Below are 20,829 nucleotides of genomic sequence, written 5' to 3' on the forward strand. Positions count from 1 at the left end.
TCCCACAGGGGATTCGACCCCATTCAACCAGGGCTGTATCTAACTTCACAGCCTTTCTCAGAGGTGTCCCTACCAGGGACATCCTAGAAGCTGCTACCTGGAATTCTGTACATACTTTCACCAAGCATTACCATTTGCCTATTTTCTCTAATTCCAGAGCTGGATTTGCCACTGCAGTCTTGCAGGGCCTTATTGCTGGTCCTAAGGCTATATAATTTCCTCCTCCCATCCTTAGCTTTGGGAATCTACTGAAATGTGATGACTGCAACAGTGAAACACTAAGAACACAGTACAGTTGTATACACTTATGACTGCAACAGTGAAACACGAAGAATATATTACAGTTGTGTACACTTGCCATAAATGTAGATGTTAGAGTGTATTCACTGTTGCAGTCCTGGTTACCCTCCCTCCAGCCCCCTACTTTTCTCTGGCTATACCTCTACCTTCTTTTACTATGCTTAAAAGCCTTTTTGGTGTATTTGCTTTTGGTTGGAGGTATATTTTTGTGTTTTTTAATTTTATTTGCTCCCAATTAGGGGGCACCTGACATCTGGGGCAAGAAAAACGGATATGGCGTCGGATGTATGTTTTATACCCCTGACTACCTGACATCACAGAAGATGAGACAGCAACCGACGCAGGACACAAGACTTTGATAATCCGGCTGACTGAGGGCTACTGCAAACAGATAACCCAAATGTGATGACTGCAACAGTGAATATACTCTAACATCTACATTTATGGTAAGTGTACACAACTGTACTTTCTCAGTGGTTCTTGACTAGGGCTCACAAGGGTTGCATGTAGAATTGGGTGTTGGGGCTATGCAGGAATGAGAGATTGGGCTAGTGGGTGTTTAAGCACTTGCTTTTTCTAGCAGGTGGCATCGAGCAGGTGTGTCATAAACTACTAGGATGGGGGCAAGACTCTTAGAAACATATGCAAGCAAACTATTATGACCTTCAAACTTCTACGTACCCCATTGTCATGTTTCCTTAGTGTCAGTCTCCTACTTTGGACACAATAGAAAAGTCTTCATGGGTTCCGTTCAAGCAGCTTTATTTTATACAAACACATCACGATAGAATATTACTGACTTTAAGTTAAGTAACTTATATACAAACTAACTGCTGGAATCATACATGCTTACTCTCTGGCTGCACTCTCAACATGGTACTAGGAATGGCACATCATGTACGTTACATGCTTCTTAAAGAGACAGCACACAGCACATGCACTCTGATCTACACTTAACATTTTACCTGCATTTTAAATACTATTCAAAGATTTTTATACTCCGGTGAAATAACTATATTTCCTAGTTCTCAATTTTTATTGTGCAGTACACTACTCATGAGATATAGCACATGCTTATCTCATGGGAGTTTACTGTGGGAGTTCATTGTTGCAGATTTTTCTGTGGAATCCACAAAAATCTGTCTGTAGTCCATTACTTTCTTCACCTAAGACTTCCCCTACAAACAAGCATAAATCAGGATCAAGTTCTCCATTTAACTGGTTTATGACAACATTTTGTCTTTATCCCTTCAGCCAGAAAAGTAAATAAATAATGATTTTATACTACCACAGTATATCCCCAAATTTTTTTTTACTTTTGTCTGACCGGTATTGTGCTTGGTTTGCGTTGCCTCTATATCCCCTGCATGTACCTTATAAAAATAGACAGATAATTTTTTTCCAGCATCTTTCTTGGTACCATTTTTGTCAAAGGGAATCCCATCTACCTTGCTCAACTCATAATTAACCCTGTACTTTTCCGAGTTGTTAAAAAGCTATGTAGTGTTTTTACCAGTTCATCTCTTAATTTACTAAGAATTTTGTTGTGTGCCCTTTGTTTTTGTTTTTTTTAGCCTTTTAAGACCTCTTTTTCTGTAAAAGGGCTCATGTTATCTCTTATTTTGGGCACTTCTGAAGAATGGATTTGGTAAATATCCCTGCATGAAAAGTGAGCAAAAGTATTCTTTTAGCAGCTCTGACTTTTCACCACACTTTTCTGCCCATCCCTGTCCATTTTATTAATGTCACATTTTCTTCCTTTTCATCATTTTAAAACATTTTCAGGTATGCAAGGGAATATCTCCCTTTTTGTCACAAATGGCTATCCTTTCCTCCTATCCTCAGCCTTTGACTTTGCTGTTCCAAATGTCTTTCTTGCATCTAATCATTTGTTTTCTTCTGACATATGGTGATAAACTATGCAGATGATGATAATTTTATCCGCTGTTGAGCTTTTGTAATACTATGGTAGTTATTTGGTTGCTTTCTTGAAACCTGTTTAGACAAACAGTTCAGTGATTTGACATTTTATAACTTATTCCAAGCTATACAACATCTTAGTTCTATTAATTAACCCCTGCACAAAGGGGTATGTGGGACTTTCCTGCCATGTAGAAAGATATTTTAGTGAATGCCAGTTCTTTGAATCAGATTCACCTGATTGGATTTTGCTGAAATCTGACTTGACCAGACAAATCAAAACCCTGTGATGTTGAGCTTAGCTGATCTAAATCACAAGCACAAAGACTAGTGACTAAGCGAGTTGACACCAGCTTTAAGGTTGCAAGCTGTCAATTGTATTAAATTCACCATTCCTTCCGTAGCATATATTCATTCCTTATGTGGTGCTTCAGGGTAATAAACTGCCTCCTGTATGCACTCCGCATATCCTTTCATTTCTCGTTCATCTCAGTAATGCACTACCACTAATAGGCTGTAGGTGGCAGCAATATACTAGAGACAATGAATAACTGTCCACTTTTCAAAAGCACAGTTGAAGATGGGATTCCAAGATGATGGTCGTCTGAGTAGCACCCTTCCCACAAGGCTCTGTTACAATTTCAGTCAAACTCTACAATAGCCAGAAATCTGGACTATAAAAACCTTCTACAGAAGAGCAGAGTGTGTACAGCCACTGGATTAATCTTTTTTATCTGTAAAATCCTCCACAAATACAGCATTTAAGCATATAATTTATCGTCTACCAGTCAGCAGAACACATTTCCACGTGGTGATTAGAGGCCTGGAGGCTTTACCTCCTAAGCAACAGACAGCGACTACACGAGGAAAATCTAAGTAAGATCGAAGTACTAAAATGCCTAAGGAATTAGACGGAATGGATACTCAAACATCTAAAACAAAATTGTCAGCTATTGCATCTCCTGAAAAACAAGTTACAACAAAAAGACAGAAAACTGTTAAGATACAACAGGAGCAGATAAAAGATGGTCCCAAACAAAAGGCCGAATGCACCATAAACATGGAAGACCTGAAATGTGCCCTTTTACCGTTCCAAACTGCTGTTCAAAGATTCTCAGAACAACTGAACACCTTTGGTAGTACAATTAGCCAAATAGTTGCAAGAATGGACCTTGTGGAAGATAGATCCAAATCCAGTGAGTTGGAAATTGCTAATCTAAAATCCGAACTGTTATCCAAAGACAAAGCTGTCAGCTATTGCTTCCCCTGAAAAAGAAGTTGCAACAAAAAGACAGAAAACTATTAAGATACAACAGGAGCAGATAAAAGATGGTCCCAAACAAAAGGCTGAATGCACCATAAACATGGAAGACCTGAAATGTGCCCTTTTACCGTTACAAACTGCTGTTCAAAGATTCTCAGAACTGAACACCTTCGGTAGTGCAGTTAGCCAAATAGCTGCAAGAATGGACCTTGTGGAAGATGGATCCAAATCCAGTGAGTTGGAAATTGCTAATCTAAAATCCGAACTGTTATCCAAAGACAAAGCCCTAACTGATATGCAAGTAAAAATCCTGGATCTAGAGGCAAGAAACAGGCAGAACAATCTCATCATTAGGGGTTTGCCAGAAAAATATGAACATAATCGGTTGCTTTCTACTCTTAAAACAAACCTTCAAAGCATTACTACTGCCAAGTCACTTACAGACTGATTGCCTACTTGAGAGGGCGCATCGAGCACTATACAGAAATCAAACACTACTCTACCAAGATTCATATACGTAAAGTTCCTAAATTATCAAAATGTGCCAAACCAAGTTCCTAAATTATCAAAATGTGCCAAACCATCCTTTCTGGCTACAGAAAACAAAAACACTTCACATGGAACACGTACAAAATCTCGATTTCCTAAGATTCCCCCAAGAAATTATAGAGAAATATCACAAACTTTCACCATTCTTCACAGATCATCAAGCGCAGTATCAAATTTCAAATGCGTTTCCCTAACATGTTGTCCTTTCACCATAATGAAAATAAATTCAACATGTCTTCACCTAAGGAAACCCATCTTATTTTCCTTAAATGTTTTGGAAAATCTCCGGAGGCATGAAAATAAGTTTTTTTCCTCAAATTTTGCCAACCAGAGTGTGTATCAAGCTTTCTGATACCAAGTAACTGCCCTTTTTTCTGATGAGTTTCTTCCAATTCAAAGTAATCTTCATATTTGTGTTGGCCTAAATTTCCATTATCCAGATCCCCAGGAATGAAGTCGCAGAGTTGGGGAGCACAGTGGGTCATACTTCTTGTAACATTACCTGGTTCCACTAGGTGCTGGAACACTGACGTCACTCAACATGACTTCCTTCTAACTCAGCCAGCCTGAGATGCATCGGACCTGTCTCCTATTGCCAGTGGGAGATGCTTGTCAAGCCCTGCTGGTCGTTGACAACATGATGTCTGAAGAAAAAATAAAATAAAAAGAAAAAAGGAAACAGTCAGGTTTTCTTAATGGTTATTTTGCCTAGGACTTGTTCACTTTTTTGGACATCATATGATTTCTGGTGTTCTGTTTTCTGTGTTCTTCCCTTGTACCCTTTTTCTATTGCTGTGTTTTGAGCCAGTTAATTATCACATTTGTTTTGTAGCTGATAGACTAAATTGGCTGGGGTTCTGCTGGCGACAGTGTTTGTTGTCATCCTGAGAGTGGTCTGAAATATCTTTGTGGCTGTTTTGAGGTTGTGAAGAGTGGAGATCAGCTCCCCCTATTGGGACTGCTATCGGTCAGTTTTCTGCTTTGTAGGGGGTGGCCCATTTTGGTGATTGGTGAGGCATACCGCAGTTTGTGCAGTCTGCCGGGCTGGTGCTGGGAGCTGGGTGGGAGCTCGGGGAGAACTTCACTCTCATGATGTTTCTGCTTTCAGGCAGCTCGGGACTTTGTACTCTGCAGATTGTGAAGATGTGAAGCCTTCTCGGTTGTGGGGCTGTTGCCTGCTGCTTTGCTATCGGAGCAGTGGTTGCTTGCAGGGAAATTCCAAGTTGCGGTCCAGGTGTTGAGCTTCAAAGCCTTTTCTCTCCATGCATGTAGGCTTTCATTTTGACATTGGCACTGCTGTTCGCCTCTTCTGACCACGCAGGCTCATGCCTTTGATTTCAGGTGGGTTGAATACTTCTTACTGATATTTTCTCCTAATGGTCTCAGTTGGTAACTTAATTTTGGATGTATTCTGGGTTTTTGAACAGTGTTTTGAGTTTATTTTAAGGATATATTTTGTCTTCTATTGGCCAGGAACAGATCAGTGTTCAGGCCTCGCCCTGGAAGGGGACTGATCTGATGTGGATTTCAGCTATCTTGCTGAGTGGAATTTTGTAATGTACAGGTTGTAGTTGCTTTCTTTTGGGTTAAAAAGTTATTTAATTTGTTTGTTTGTCTTTGACTACTACACTTCATGAGGTTTGTGGCCTTCCAGAGCATCACTCTATCTGTACAGAGTGGTGGAGTGCTGAGCAGGAACAGGGATTTTGACATATATTGTGTGGGTTCTTCCTGATGACAATCGGGCAGGGCAAAAACTCTTAAGGACAGATTTTTTTAATGGTAAAATTGCTCAATACACAGTGCACCATTGCAAGGGAAGCGACTAGGATGTTGTAATACATAGTGCATACAAATCACTGTGCGACAATATACAGATGATGAAGCACAGCTCCATGAATGCATGAGATACAAATAAGCTTCCCTGAAAGCAGGTTACAGTTCATAGTTGTAGTGCACATTAACGTGAAATACAAATATAATTTGACTGTTTCATTGTTTTATAGCAGTGCAAGCGAGATTTTGCTGAGAATAGCTTTCTTTTCTGCGGTTCCTTCATCATGACTGTGTGAGCATGAAGGTGGGTTTATAATGCAGGGAGTGTAGTGGGTACAGAGGGTTTATTCCCCCCCATGAAAAATATTTTGTTGCCGTTCATTTAAAGTGTTTTCGTTGAATATTTTTCACACTGTTATCCAACTGGGGAAATACTGCTCAATAAATCATGCATTCCATTAACTACATCGGTTGTATGTTACTGAAAAAAAAAAATAGCATAAACTTTATTAGTCGCAACAAGCAAAGATGCTCTGACTCCCAATGTTTGTTTACCAGTTCATACTGGAATTCAATCTGCTTTTCTTTTTTATTAATACATAGTTGGACACTTAAAATAGTGGCTAGCCCATTTCAGACAAAAACAAATAGCAATCTATGTGGCATTAATTCAGATGAGAACATATTTCACGTATGGCTAAGAATCACTATATTTTTGTGAAGTGTACTGGTGAATAATGTGAAGTTTAGGTTGATAGCTCACAGTGTGAACAAGGGTTGTGTATGCTGCCTGAGTGCTTACAAGCATCACACTTTGTGGTTTTAGTATGCAATTCAAAATTTAGAACTCACATCTGTACTACCAGTACCAAGGCAACACTTTGCTTTACAAGACATCCATGGTGATGGCTGCTGATATTAATGCCTCAGAGTAAACTTTTTTTTTTTTTTTTACGTTAAGGAAAGCAGGATTGTGCTCTACATGTTTCATGTCCCTTTCAGGAAGTGGCTGCCAAGTTCCTGTCAAGTTTAATTTGCTTAAAAATCACGACTAATTAAACGCCCTACATTTAAGTGTTTTGGTCTATTTCCCTGATGTAACAACTAAGTAGTGTAATTAATTAGGAAAACTGTGTCTTGTGCAACTTTTTATTATAAGATCTACTAAGGGCTCAGCACTATTTTAGTTCTATTAGAAATCCGTAGATATCTCATGTAGTCAACGAACCGCATACATCTTTATATTGATCTGATGAACTTTCGCTATTTATAATGGGATCTTATGCATTCAGGTTTGTGTGATCTGGTGGGTTTCCAAAAATCAGTCCCTCATGGAACTTATAGAAGATGGATTTTTGAGTGTAAGCTCAATGGACTAGTACTTATTATGCATCCAAGTATGGTGTGTATTTTGCTACATGCTCTTTGAAGTTGATGATTAGTGGTCTAAAGCCTGTAAATAATTAGGGGCACCAACTTAATATTGTAATGTTGAGAAATGAGATTGCAATCTTTCAAGGCATTTTAGCCATTTTAGCCTGACATCTCTCTATAGTGTATTTACATAGAAATGTTTACTTATCTGTTTTACCATTTTAGATTAGAATATTGTTAACTGCTTTAATGGGGTAATTTTGGATATATTAACATTTTGGCCAGTACAAATACAAAGGTCTAGGAGCTAGGCAAATTATGCAAAAACAGGTACTCTCCTTAGCTTTAGTGTAGTCTATTAGAGGGGCAAGATGTCTGGACAGCGCATGCAGCTCGGACATGCTTTCTTATGAGTACGAGTAGTTTGCGACTACATAATCCCTTATAGGGGTTAGGGGTTTACTGTATTTTTATAGATATTTGATGCAATATATTTTTGGTTAACGAGGTAAAGTAGACCTTGGCTTTGAGAATCATTTACAACTTGCTGTGATACTGATCTCAATGCAAATTGTTTGTTGTTTGTGATGATGAAAACTTCGTTATGTATTTTTTGAAGATAACTTTTCTTAGGAAGGCTTCCTATAGTGTTCTTAACCTACACAAGCTTAATTGACTTTGCTTTTGATATGGTTTAATTTTATATGCCTTTAGAGAAATACGATTATTTAGACATACCCAATTGTAGGCTCTAGATCGTAACACGTGACTCAAGAAACTTGGGCATTATCTGCTTTATAAGGTTTTCTTATACTATCAAAGTTAACATCAATACATTGACTACATGTCTGTTTTCAATATATGAATCGCCTTACTATGGGTATTTATGTGGAGGATTGTACTTAATCTTCAATACTTTATACAATATATGTAAATTTAAAAAAACAAGAATAGGGATTAATGGAATGAGCCTAAAAGGTTAACCTAAATTGTGTACTTCTGTGATTTAATTACACTTATCTTTACAATATTATACCTTATTACGCAAGCTGTAAAACTACTATACCTAGATACTTTTCTCTTAAATGTTACCCTTCAGAATTGGTATTTTCTTCCAGTTAAGAGCCAAGTGAATATGTTAAGTAAGGTTCTTGATGTACATAGTATGTAAATATGGTTATTTTTATGTTAACTCTCTATCATTCCTAAGGTCATGTTTAACTTCTTTTTCTTCCCTTTTTTCTCTCTCAGGGGATACGTGGGGTAGGCACAGGGGTAATTTTGAGAGAGTTCAGTGCTGCTTTTTTGTTTGATTCTATACACTTACTTAACTTTAATATATTTAATATATTTTGTGAGCCACACATCTATTATCCCCCTCTTTACCTATCTTATCTTATATTTATTATCAGGTTAATTAGAACCTCGCTTAATTATGGATGAATAGTGGAAACTAATTTCTTGGAATGTTCGAGGGCTTGGACAAAAAGAAATCTAATGCACCTTCTAAAATCAGAATCTGATATGTCCTTTGTTCAAGAATCACATATGGTAGACGATGACTGGATAAATGAGAAGGAAAGGAAATGGATAAAAGACATTATTCCAGCAGGAAACCGTTCTGATTCAAAAGGGGTGGCAATTATTATTAAAACTTCATTTAAACCCACTATTATATTTGGTCTAATTGCAGAGGAAAGCCCTCCAAGTGTAGCATCTCTAGTAAGTGTCCCTGGACTAGCTGATAGTTTTTATCTGGAAGGTGTAGCCCTACTCCGTTTGCTCCCCACCCACCCCCCCCATATCATTACCTTTATAGCTATCCATACAACCACACACCCTCACTTCCTCCCAAATCTCCCACCCCTTTACTTCCTGTTCTCATACTACCTCCCTTCTTTGCTCCTCCCCACACATACCTACTATCCACTATCAAAGACTACTATACCTTACTCCCACCCCTTCCTCACATCCTCTGTTCTAAATCCCATAAAGTGACATGCCTCTTACAACTCAAACTATACTCTTACCTTCTCTACTCCTTATACTCTATCACCTCACCTCCTATCACTCACAACTACCTACTCCCTATTTCCATCCCTCCAACATCACTCCTAACTCAAGTACTACACCACAACCCTGTCTACTAATTTGTCCCTCCATCCTTCCCCCCACCACTCCCATTCCTAAAATAAAAATGTACCCCCCCCTCCCCTTTAAAACAAAAAAAAAGTCTTCTTACTCAAATTAAAACCCCATTACAAACCTCTATTTCTATCTGGTGACATTCATCCTAACCCAGGCCCTACAGACACTACCCTGAACAATAACCCCCCCCCCATCTAAATCTTCCAACCCACAAAGACAAGTACAATTCTGCTCTATCAACGTTAGGAGCCTTGTAAGTAAAGTTGAAGAACTCCATGCTTGGCTAGCTAACTATACTCCTGACATAGTTACCCTGACTGAAACATGGTTAAACCATACCATTTGGAGAGTGAAATAATCCCTCCTGGCTATAATAATCTTAGATTAGATCGACCTAAAAGAAAAGGAGGAGTCTCCATACTCTATTCCAATTGTCGCTTCCAAATCAGTCCCACGCTAGACTTACCCTCCTTCTCACCAGCTGAACTCCTACTGACCAACTTCAAACTTAACAGTTTCAACACCATAACTGCCACAGCAATCTATATTCCCCCTGGTGATAATATTAACGTACTTGAGAACATCCTATCTCACCTCTCACATACCATCCACAATGAAATAATTATACTGGGATATGTAAATATTGATTGGCTTACAATACAAGCTCCCAATACTACTTCCTGTATAAACCTACATGGGTTTGAGCAGCTAATCACAACCGCAACCTACATTAATAAATCTCACCTACCTAGCTCTCTTCTTGACTAGATATTGGTCTCCCACCCTCAAAGCTATCATAACTCCCAAACCCTTCCACATGCCTTCAGCAACCACTGCCCTATAACAGTTACCAGACATACTCCCCACCTTACCAAACCTAACCCGCTCACTTTCGCATTTCTGTCCTAACTCCTTTATTCACCAGCTCTCCAAAATTAACTGGTCTTAACTTACCACTCTTCCTTTACATGAAGCTGTCCACTCCTTCAGCACTACATTCCTAAACATTCTTAACTCCCTTGCTCCTCTTCGCACAATTAGAATCAAATCTAATACTGCTCCCTGGATCACTAAATCTACCAGAACCCTCATGAAAGACCGCGATAGGATTTGGAAAATGTGGACTAAAACTAGGACCCCTTCTCTTCTTCAGAAATATAAAGAACTCGGAAATAAAATAAAAAAAAAAAAAAAAACATCCATTATGACAAAATAAACTTCTATGCCAATCCTCCCTCTACTCTTAAATCAGACCCAAAGAAATTCTAGAGCTCTGTTAAACACTCTTCATCCAGGAAACCCTTTCTGTCCTAACCCATGTCCCATTCCAACACTTGAAGACATAGCCAACAAATCATCCAGGAAACCCTTTCTGTCCTAACCCATGTCCCATTCCAACACTTGAAGACATGGCCAACAAATTTAACAATCATTTTATAAACTCAATAACCTCCATAATAACCCCCCCCCGGAAACAACAGTAGCACCCCCACAAACTCTATACCTCTTCCAAACCCTCATAACTCCTTTTCTCTAAAAGCAGTATCAACTACCTATGTAAAGTCATTACTCTCTAAACTTAAACATTGCTCCCCATCTGTTGACAAGCTACCCTCTTACTTCCTGCAGATTGCCTCTGAACCTCTTGCCTGTCCTGTATCCATCTTAATCAACCATTCCATTTCTGAATCCTATGTCTCCACTGTATGGAAGAATTTCTTTACTCTACCCATTCACAAAGGGGGCAACTCCTCAAATATATCCAACTTCAGACCAATTGCCATACTCTCTCCACTCTCAAAAATCCTAGAGAAATGCATTCACAAGCAGGTAATGCATTATCTTCACCAGGAAAACCTTCTCACACCCACACAGCATGGTTTCCGTCCCAAGCATAGTACAACTACTGTACTCATATCGTTCATCGACACCCTAGCTCGGGATAACAATAAACTTGTCTCATGCCTATTCCTTGACCTTTATAAAGCCTTTGACACGGTCTCTCACCCACTCCTTCTAGATAAACTCACTAACTTACATTTCTCTCCCCCTACTATCTCCTGATTCTCCAGCTATCTCTCTACCCGCCAGCAATCAGTTAAACGGCGCTCTGCACTATCCTCCCCTCTCACTGTACAAATGGGAATCCCCCAAGGATCCATGCTTGGACCACTACTCTTTAATATTTTCACCAACTTGCTCTACTCCTCTTGTCCCCAGTCATCTCTTGTGCAATATGCTGATGACTCAGCTGTAACACTCCTTTGCAGCTGCCACATATTCGCAAACCTGAATTCTGCAGTTATTTCCAAGCTTGAAACTACCTATAATAAGATCACCAGATTTGCAGCTAACCAAACCTACAAGTCACACCACTGCTACTACAGCAACTAGACTGGCTAGAATTCCCTCAGCTGCTCCAACTATACCAACTATGAATCCTCCACTCTATCCTCTACTTACCCTCCTTCTACCCCAGCCTCTCCAATATCATATCCAAATATTCCCCTGCAAGGACGCTACGCATCTCAAATTAAGAATTATTAGACATCTACAAACCCAAAACCAAAATAGGCTGCCTTCTCTATAACGGACCCTGGAAATTACCGCTTCTACGGACCCTGGAAATTACCACCCCATAAGCTTGACGAGCCTGGTCTGCAAAGCTATGGAGAGGATCATTATGGAACTCATAAACAAAGACATTGGGGACCTACAGACATTGGATCCTACCCAATTTGGCTTTGTCAAGGGCAGATCCTGCCTTTTGAACTTGGTCGACTTTTTTGAAACAGTCACTAAGGCCATTGATGAGGGTAAGGCAGTTCACACAGCCTACCTTGACCTTGCAAAAGCCTTTGACACAATACCCCACTCGGGCATCATAGACAAACTCACCAGCTTAAATGTAAACCCATATGTCACAAGATGGGTTGCAAACCTGGCTCAAGGACAGAACCCACATGGTCAGAGTTGCTGGAGCTATGTCAGACTCTAAGCCAGTCAAAAGCGGTGTCCCACAGGGCTCAGTCCTGGGACCCCTCTTGTTCGGCATTTATTTTTCCGAGGTACAGGCAAACATAGGAGGATTGTGGCTGACAAAGTTCGCAGATGACTGCAAACTGGTTGCCATAATTGATACTCCAGCGGACACAAACATCCTTCAGAGAGGCCTCATAGAAATGGATAACTGGTGCCAGAGCCATGGCCTTAAGCTGAACGCCAAAAAATGTATAGTCATACCCTTTGGGAAAAACAAGGTACCGACAAATTACCACATAGGCGGTAATCCATTAAGTACGGAAGAGGTAATCGGGGACCTAGGGACCCAGGTTGACAGTAACCTCTCATTTGACACTCACATTGCCAAAGTGGTTAGGAAGACCTTCTATATTGCCCACCTTATCATGAAGGGTTTCACATCTAGATCAAGAGAGGTCATTGTGCCCCTGTACTCTTCTCTTATCAGGCCAATGATTGAGTACAATGCCCCATTTGGGATGTATCTCACCCGACACCTGCAGCAGTTGGAAAGACCCCAAAAGTTCCTCACCAAGAGGATAAAGGGTCTTAAACATATGCCATATGCCGCCCGACTGAAAAACTCCAGCTCTATTCAGTCGCATACCGCCTACTCAGAGGTGATCTGTGCCTGACGTACAAGGCCATGTCCAATCCTGAATTAATGGACATGCTCCACCTCAGAAAATCCAAATCCATCAGAGCCACGAGAACAAGTGACTTAAACCTCAACACAGAAATAAATAGGATGTGCTGGAGGGACAGATTCATAACCCAGAGGCTCCCTACACTCTGGAACAGAATCCCAGTCCATGTTAGGCAGAGCCCCTCACTGACTCTATTCAAGAGAAATCTCGATGAATGGATGGGAGATCTCTGTGTCACTACTAGACAGAGGCATAGTAAACTAAACCCTAAAAGGGCGTAGTATTCTCATCCTAAGGGGTGGTGTAAGCCACATACACTCTGGCTAGGCTTATAAATGCCTTAGGGCAGATAGCCTAGTACGAACCTATGAACCTATGAACCTATAACCCAGATATATCCTGGAACCAACTCCCCTTGGAAATAAAATCCCTCCAGCATAGCAAAAGTTTCAAATTAGCCATAAGGAAATACCTAAAAACAAAGTGGTCTTGCCACTGTAGCCAACCACCCTGAAACCACCATCCTTTCACCTATTTCACCACCTCACTCTTAATGTATCTCTAACACTATTCCCCTGCCTCTTCTAACTCTTCCCTTCCTCTATCTCCAACTACTCTTAATTCTTAGTCTCAAAACAACCTACCTGTCTAGTCTGTCTCCTATACTCTACCTCCCCTACATCTCCTACTAGCCATTCTTACTTTCCTTTCTTGTTTCTAAACTCCTTTACAACTAGATCCTACCCACTTTAAATAAGCATCTGCCTAACTATTAACTCATTTTGCTCTAAGCAGCTTAAATAATATTGTAACTAGTCACATTTTCTTCTGCTAATTGATTAAAACCTTGTTTGTAACAACTCACATACTTGTCTGCCAATTGTTAATACTCTGTATAATTGAATTGCCTGAGGAGCTTTTTTCTCTCCAGGTCTCTGCTTGTAAGATCCTATAGCTAATTGTTACTACTATGTTACTAAAATTTAATAAATTGTTTTCTAGTCTTGAGGAGCTTTTCTCCCTGGGTCTGTGCTGAAAATGAGCCAAAAGCTCAGCCAGACTAACCCGGTTAACAAATGTAAAATAAATAAATAAATAATAAATATTATTGACAAAGGTACAGACCAGGAAGGGAGATGGTGTTACTTCACCTGCCTAATCCCCACCATTGAACAAATCATTAGGGTTCCTAAACCTGTATGGTCCATGCTCAAGTCAACAGCAATTTATATTAAAAATTTACAATATTCTATTCTATTAAATTTCCCAAGTCACTATTTCATCCTGGGGGGAGATTGGAATGCAGTAATTGACCCTAGTATTGACCACTCTAACAAAACCAAACTATACAACTCACAAGCCTCCCTTGCCTTGTTGGATCTTATCTCTGACTTTGGACTAGTTGACCCTATATCCTTTGGTGACGAATCTCAAATCAACAACAGTTACACATACTTCTCCAGGTGTCATAACTCTTGGTCACGTATAGATTTCTTTCTAATATCAGAAATACTCACAAACTGGCAATTAAAGTATATAGGTGCACCAACGTTTTTTTCGGATCATTCTAAAATCACCTTATTGATGAACCTCACTCAGAACTTGCTTATATACCATAACGGCTGTAATTGGTCTCTTAATAACAATATTTTACTCAACCCAACAGTAAAAAATGAGGTAGCTCAAGCCCTATTAGATTTTGCCAATGATCCTCGGAACTCAAATATCCCATTTGACATCCAATGGGCAGTGTGTAAAGCTACACTTAGAGGAATAGTTATTCAAAAATCCTCATACCTTCAAAGAAAAGAAAAATCATCTCTTGTCCGAAATCAGAGAATTGGATGAGAAACTTCAAGTGAATCATTCTTCTCTAATTGAATAATTCAATCATCTCATATTTTATCTCCATCAATCTAATTACTCACAGCAAGAACTAAGGTTTATTACTAAATATTCCAAATGGATACAAACTCACTCTAAGGCACTAGCTAGACTAATTGATAAACAGACCTCACCCAGGATAGCTCTGATTAATACCAAAGTACACTTCACAAATCGGACATCCAAATTATAAACTTATTTTACCAGATATACTCAGGAGTATATGGTAGCTATGAATACCAAACCCCAACTTCAGAAATAAATGACTACCTTAACAACATCACATTCCCAAAGCTAAATGAAGAACAGAAAGGAGTATTATCTGCCCCATTGAGTCAATTAGAAATAATAAAAGCTATTGGAAATCTCAAGTCAGGGAAAGCTCCAGGCCCAGATGGATATTCCCCTGATTTCTATAAAATCTTTAAAGATGCCCTCGCTCCCATTTTACTTAAGCTATTTAATAGTATATTGATTAATGGAATATTGGACCTTTATATCAATCACTCCAAGACCATCCTAATCCCCAAAAATAATTTGGACAAATCAAATCCTAACAATTACAGGCCAATTTCACTAATGAATATTGATATAAAAATGTTATCATCCGTATTAGCTGAAAGGCTTAAAATGATCCCCTTCCTTATCTCTAAAGAACAAGCAGGTTTCATGTCCAACAGACACACCTGGGATAACGCAATGGAAACTATGATCAATCTTACCAAGAAGGACATAAACCCTAGATATGCCATGATTCTGGATGCATCTAAAGCATTCCGATAAGGTTAACTGTAACTTTCTGTTCTCAGTGCTATCCCACTATGATATACCCATTGAGTACATTAATATTATCAAATCTTTATCTAACACCTCTTATACGTGCTTATTTATCAATAAAAAATCATCGCAACCAACAAAAATCTCAAATGGAACCAGGCAAAGGTGTCCCCTTTCTCCCCTTCTCTTTAACTTATACCTAGAGCCATTCTTCTTATCCCTAATACAAAAAACACACCACTCTGTTCCCAAAATTCTAGATACCAAAATTAGTCTGACCGCATTTGCAGATGACCTGAACCTATATTTTGAACATCCCTTATCAGACACTAAAAAAATTAATCACCACATTGAATACATTTGTGCATATATCAGATTATAAAGTTAACCAAGACAAATCCTGTATTTTCCCAATGTAACCCTGTAGCTCATAGAGAATACCTCTTGCCAGATTCTCAATTTCATATGGTATATTCCTTCAAATATTTAACTGTTTACTACGACCACTCTTCACCTTCTATATTACACTCCATCCTAACGAAATTATGGACGACATTATTCCAAGACATATCTAGATGGCAACAGATGAAACTTTCTATGCTGTCCAAAACCTCCATTATTAAGATGAACATTATCCCTAAAATTCTCTATCACTTTCATGCATCTCTAGCCTTCATCCCCAATATATTTTTCTCTAAAATCCACAAAGCTTTTGCTAAGTATATCTGGTATCCAAAGTCAGTAAGAGTGTCTTATGAAAGACTTACTCTCCCAAAAGATAGAGGAGGTCTTGGTTTGCCAGACCTACAACTGTATTATAGAGATCTATATGCTAGCAGACTAATTAAAATTGCTAACTCTAGGCCCAGCAATCAAATACAGACCCCCCTTGGATAAAAATGTGGTTTAACCACGCCTGAAAAAATGACTTTAACCCCAAAGCTCTTCCTTTCATAGACGCAATAGTCCTTAAAAAAAATTAAACCTGCATCATATATTAAAGGAAAAAAATCAAATATTTTCACGGACTATTTAAATCCTTGAAACTGGAGAAAGCCCTTATACTACTCCAGCCTATACATCTAAACCCTAATCTTCAGCTAAATAGGAACATGACTAACCTGAATGACTACCCGCTAATCAAAGAATACACAGTATGGGATATCCTTAAACATAGAGATTCATCACTCACAAATTTACGGGAAGTTCTAAATTTATCTAAAAAAATACACAATAATTCTGCGACAAATAAGGGAACTTATTGTCACTCTCCCTGTTGATTTCAATATAGATGGTACAGCTCTCAGTTAGGCCTGTAAACTAATGGAAATTTTAATCAGCAATAAGAGCATGGTATCCCTTGACTATAAGCTAATTAGTACAGTGTTACACCAAGATAAATTAGTATTTGCGAACTATTGGAATCAGCATGGTCTGTATATTTCTAAGGAACAAAATGATCTACCATTAAATCTACTTTCTTTCTCCCCTTTTAAAAAACCTATTTATACACAATATATGATTATCAATAACCTATACTTCACACCTGTCCACTTAAATAAATTTAATCCGACTGTCTCAACTGCATGCCCATGCTGCTCTTACCCCAAAGCGGACATCCTACACATAGTTTGGTTTTGTAGATGCTCACACAGTATTTGGTGTTCACTTAAGGTGAGACTTGACAAAATGGGTTATCACAAATCAACCCTTTCCTGGGAAATGGCAGTGCTACATGTCACAGATATTAGTATCTCAGAATTAAAATATCACATTTTAATCACTCTCTGTCTACTTGTCAAACTGCATCACCAAAAATTGGTTGGATCGTACTAAGTTGTCATGGAATGGTTTTAGGAACATGGCGATCGAATATATTACATTGCAAAAACTGTTATTAATTAGTCCCCAGAAACGCATTTATTTTCAGAAGTTCTGGAATACCTTATTTGAACTGCTATCTGATAATTAGCATCCTATTTAACTGGAAGGATTTAGACTTAAAGGCCGCTACCATATTGTTTTCCTTGACTTCTCTCCTTTCCTTTTCCACTGCCCTTTGTTGTGTGGCTCAGTTTTTCGACTAATTTCCCTAAAAATGTTCACTTCTTTAGATGTTACATAAATGATAATACTTTGAGTCCAGTTGTAATTTTGACCTGCATACTTTTGTGTGTATCATTTTTGACAATTCAGGGGTATATCCCCATGCAGCACTGTTGTATATATATATATATATTGTATTCATCTGTTCTCTTGTAACTGAATGTCATTCTTATTCTGCAATTGTTTTATGAAGTATTTGTATTGAAAATCAATAAAAGTTCTATTTGAGAAAAAAAAAAGCACAGTTGAAACCTATAAACAAATGTGTCACCCTTCCCATGAAAGACTGCTCATCATCAGTTTGAAAACTGGTGGTTGATTTGGTCTGTAGATCGCGAAATGTGGTGCTTTAGTGACTGAGTTTTCATGTGTTAAACAGTCCATTTATGGGCAGGCCACTTTTTGATTTGTAGGTTTTAAAGTATGGCAGCTAAAAGCAACACAAAGTGGACACTGACAAGCAACTGTTAGCTTTGTCTCCGTTTATACCACAGTCCTAGTACTGTTAAACTCAGAATTCAATGTGCACTTATTGAAATATCCTATGTATTCTGCTGGCTTTATTTTTCAGTTTGCTGTTGAAAATGGTGTCATGATTATCAATGTATTTGCTGGTATAAATTATCTGCCTTTTTTCTGGGGTCAGGTAAGGATTCCTGAGAGCGTAAAATGGATTCTGCACCAGAAGCCAGAAGAACGCAGTGAACAAGACACTCATTTTGTACTGACTGCTCTTCAGCCTGTAAAGTCCTTTGGAGAATATTCCACAAAATGTCAGACAAGACTAGCAAAAGTGTCCTGGTATGTCAGGTAAGTGTGCTGAGGTGTGGTCATTTTTAGGGAAACACTGGTGACACATAAATAAAAGCAAAAAACTAAAAACCTGAATTTACAGCTTTATCCTTGTGAAATGTACTGGATCTTTGCAACCAGATTAATGTCTTCCTACAGATATCAGAGATAATCTATTGGCGGCCTAGGACAGACCATACAAGCAATGAACAAGGAAATAAATAGCTTGGGTTAGCAAAATAGTCCTATCCTCTATTACAGTCTGTTATGTAACAGAGATGGGAAATCTCAGCTGTATTAGTCTTACTCATAAAGGAATAAAACCATTAAGTGAGGAGTCTATAGTATTGCCTTAATCCTAGCATAGGGGTGTGTGTGTGTGTGTGTGTGTGTGTGTGTGTGTGTGTGTGTGTGTGTTTGAACACGAAAGTTAAATAAGTTTAATGCAGAGTTAATCATGCCCACAGCTACCTAATCAGTTGGATGGACAAAGATGGCAGAGTGGAATTTCTATTGAGGTCATAACTGAAATAGATTAAGATTGAATGAACCAAGGAATAACACAAGTTGAGGAGCCACACAAAACATTAGGATTTCATTCATTTGAGCAAAAACAGAAGAAATGAAAATACCTTTAGGAAAGACATGGTAACTATACAATGATACAATGGTGAATTTCACAACGCAAGGGTGTAGCGAGGCATACACCAAGTATGCATGGCATATGCTATTTCATCTATGTTTATTGGATCCTGACTAAGAGACATCAGCTTGAAACCTTTCAGTTAGAACCCTCTGCATCAGATCCAGATTTTATTTTTAATTGGAAGTTGTACTACTTATTTAGTTGAATTATCAGTGCGGAAAAGTGACACGTACTGTATAGGACAGAGAATGTGGTATTATACTTGGTGAAAGGAAGAAAGGTGGTAGGAAGGTAGTTCTGGAAGGTGATGTACGTTGATGTACAAATTAGTACCCACTTCTAAAAAATGGGTAAACAACAGGCACAGTGGGGGGGTGGAGTTATCGTGGAATCAACTTATGGAGAATGATACTGAGAAAACTGAGCAAGTGCAATTGGTGAATGCCTGAGACAGTACAGAAGGGAGAATCCTAGAAAGAGTATAGGGTGGGCATCTTTCTAATGCTTAGCAAAGTCACAGGCTGAACAATTTCTCTATGTATACAAACTTAATAAAACAGTAAGACAAAGCCTTTACTCCTATTCTGTGGCCAAAATATGGAAAATCTTACCTAAACCGTTTGAACTAACTCTAACCTTCTAGCTTTTAAACATGCATTAAAAGAAATTTTAACTAAGTCATTGAACTGCTGCTGTTCTAAATAATTACTCCTATAAACAACCCTATTACTCCTCCGATATTTGTCAGTGCAACTCTCTCATCTACTTGTGTCCTCTGGTCTCAATTTCTGTGTTCTTTTACTCCCAGTACTATGTCATCGCCTCTCACCTATCTCCTTTTATGATTGTCTTTGTCCATTTCTCTTACCCTGTTCTTCCCTTCTGTGTAATCTTCTTACTTGCTCTCAGCAGTCTCACTCATTTGATTCTACTAACCCATGTACAAAATATCTATTTACACTGCATTTTGCTCACATTATCTTTTAAAATAATATGCAACTCTCACTAAATCTGTAACTCATCCTGTCATTTTTTAACGCATCTTTTTTCAGTAATGTGTATGTATTATTATTCAAATGTGTATAAGTCTACTACTGTTGCATACTTTGTTTTATGTAATTTATGTGCTTCGAGCTTTTCTGTGCAGGGCTCCACTGAAAATGAGTACTCTGGACCCAGTCAGACTTATGAACCTATAAGTTAATTAATCGCCGGCTAACCTACCCCCCTGCCACATAACCCTTCGCTACCTCCATAGTAACATACCCCAACAGATACGCATCCGTAGAACAAAAACAGGTTGTGTTGAACAGCTAGGCTTGTAAAGTCGCTGGCCTATGAACCAATGAAATGTCAATAAATAAATAAATATAAAATACAGTTTAGTCTAGAATGAAACAGCAGAATAGTTAATATGTGGAAATCTAGGGGTTGGAGTAAAGACAGTGACATGAATGAATGTTTGAGTAGGTTAGAAAACTAGACTGAGGCCAAAGAATTCCTATGAGTAAAAGTCACAAGTACAAAGGCAGGTCGGTAATCTTAGAGCACAACTTCACATCAGTGAAGATGTTCTTCATTCTCACTGCTATAGTAACCTATGGGTGATGTCCTGCCTAGGACAC

The 20,829-nt window shown here is 38.6% G+C and overlaps 1 protein-coding gene across 1 annotated transcript in view; it reads left to right on the plus strand.

The window, feature by feature from the left end:
• Nucleotides 1–20,829, plus strand: part of LOC122807687 — a 1,034,636-nt gene that overhangs the window by 217,638 nt on the left and 796,169 nt on the right. The window contains exon 4 of the mRNA XM_044078639.1: nucleotides 18,413–18,576. Coding sequence (XP_043934574.1) covers nucleotides 18,413–18,576 — 164 coding nt within the window. The remainder of the gene's footprint in view (nucleotides 1–18,412; nucleotides 18,577–20,829) is intronic.

The sequence above is a fragment of the Protopterus annectens genome, chromosome 7.part1 (assembly GCF_019279795.1).
Source record: "Protopterus annectens isolate FY-2018-M chromosome 7.part1, PAN1.0, whole genome shotgun sequence".
Classification (NCBI taxonomy): domain Eukaryota; kingdom Metazoa; phylum Chordata; order Ceratodontiformes; family Protopteridae; genus Protopterus; species Protopterus annectens.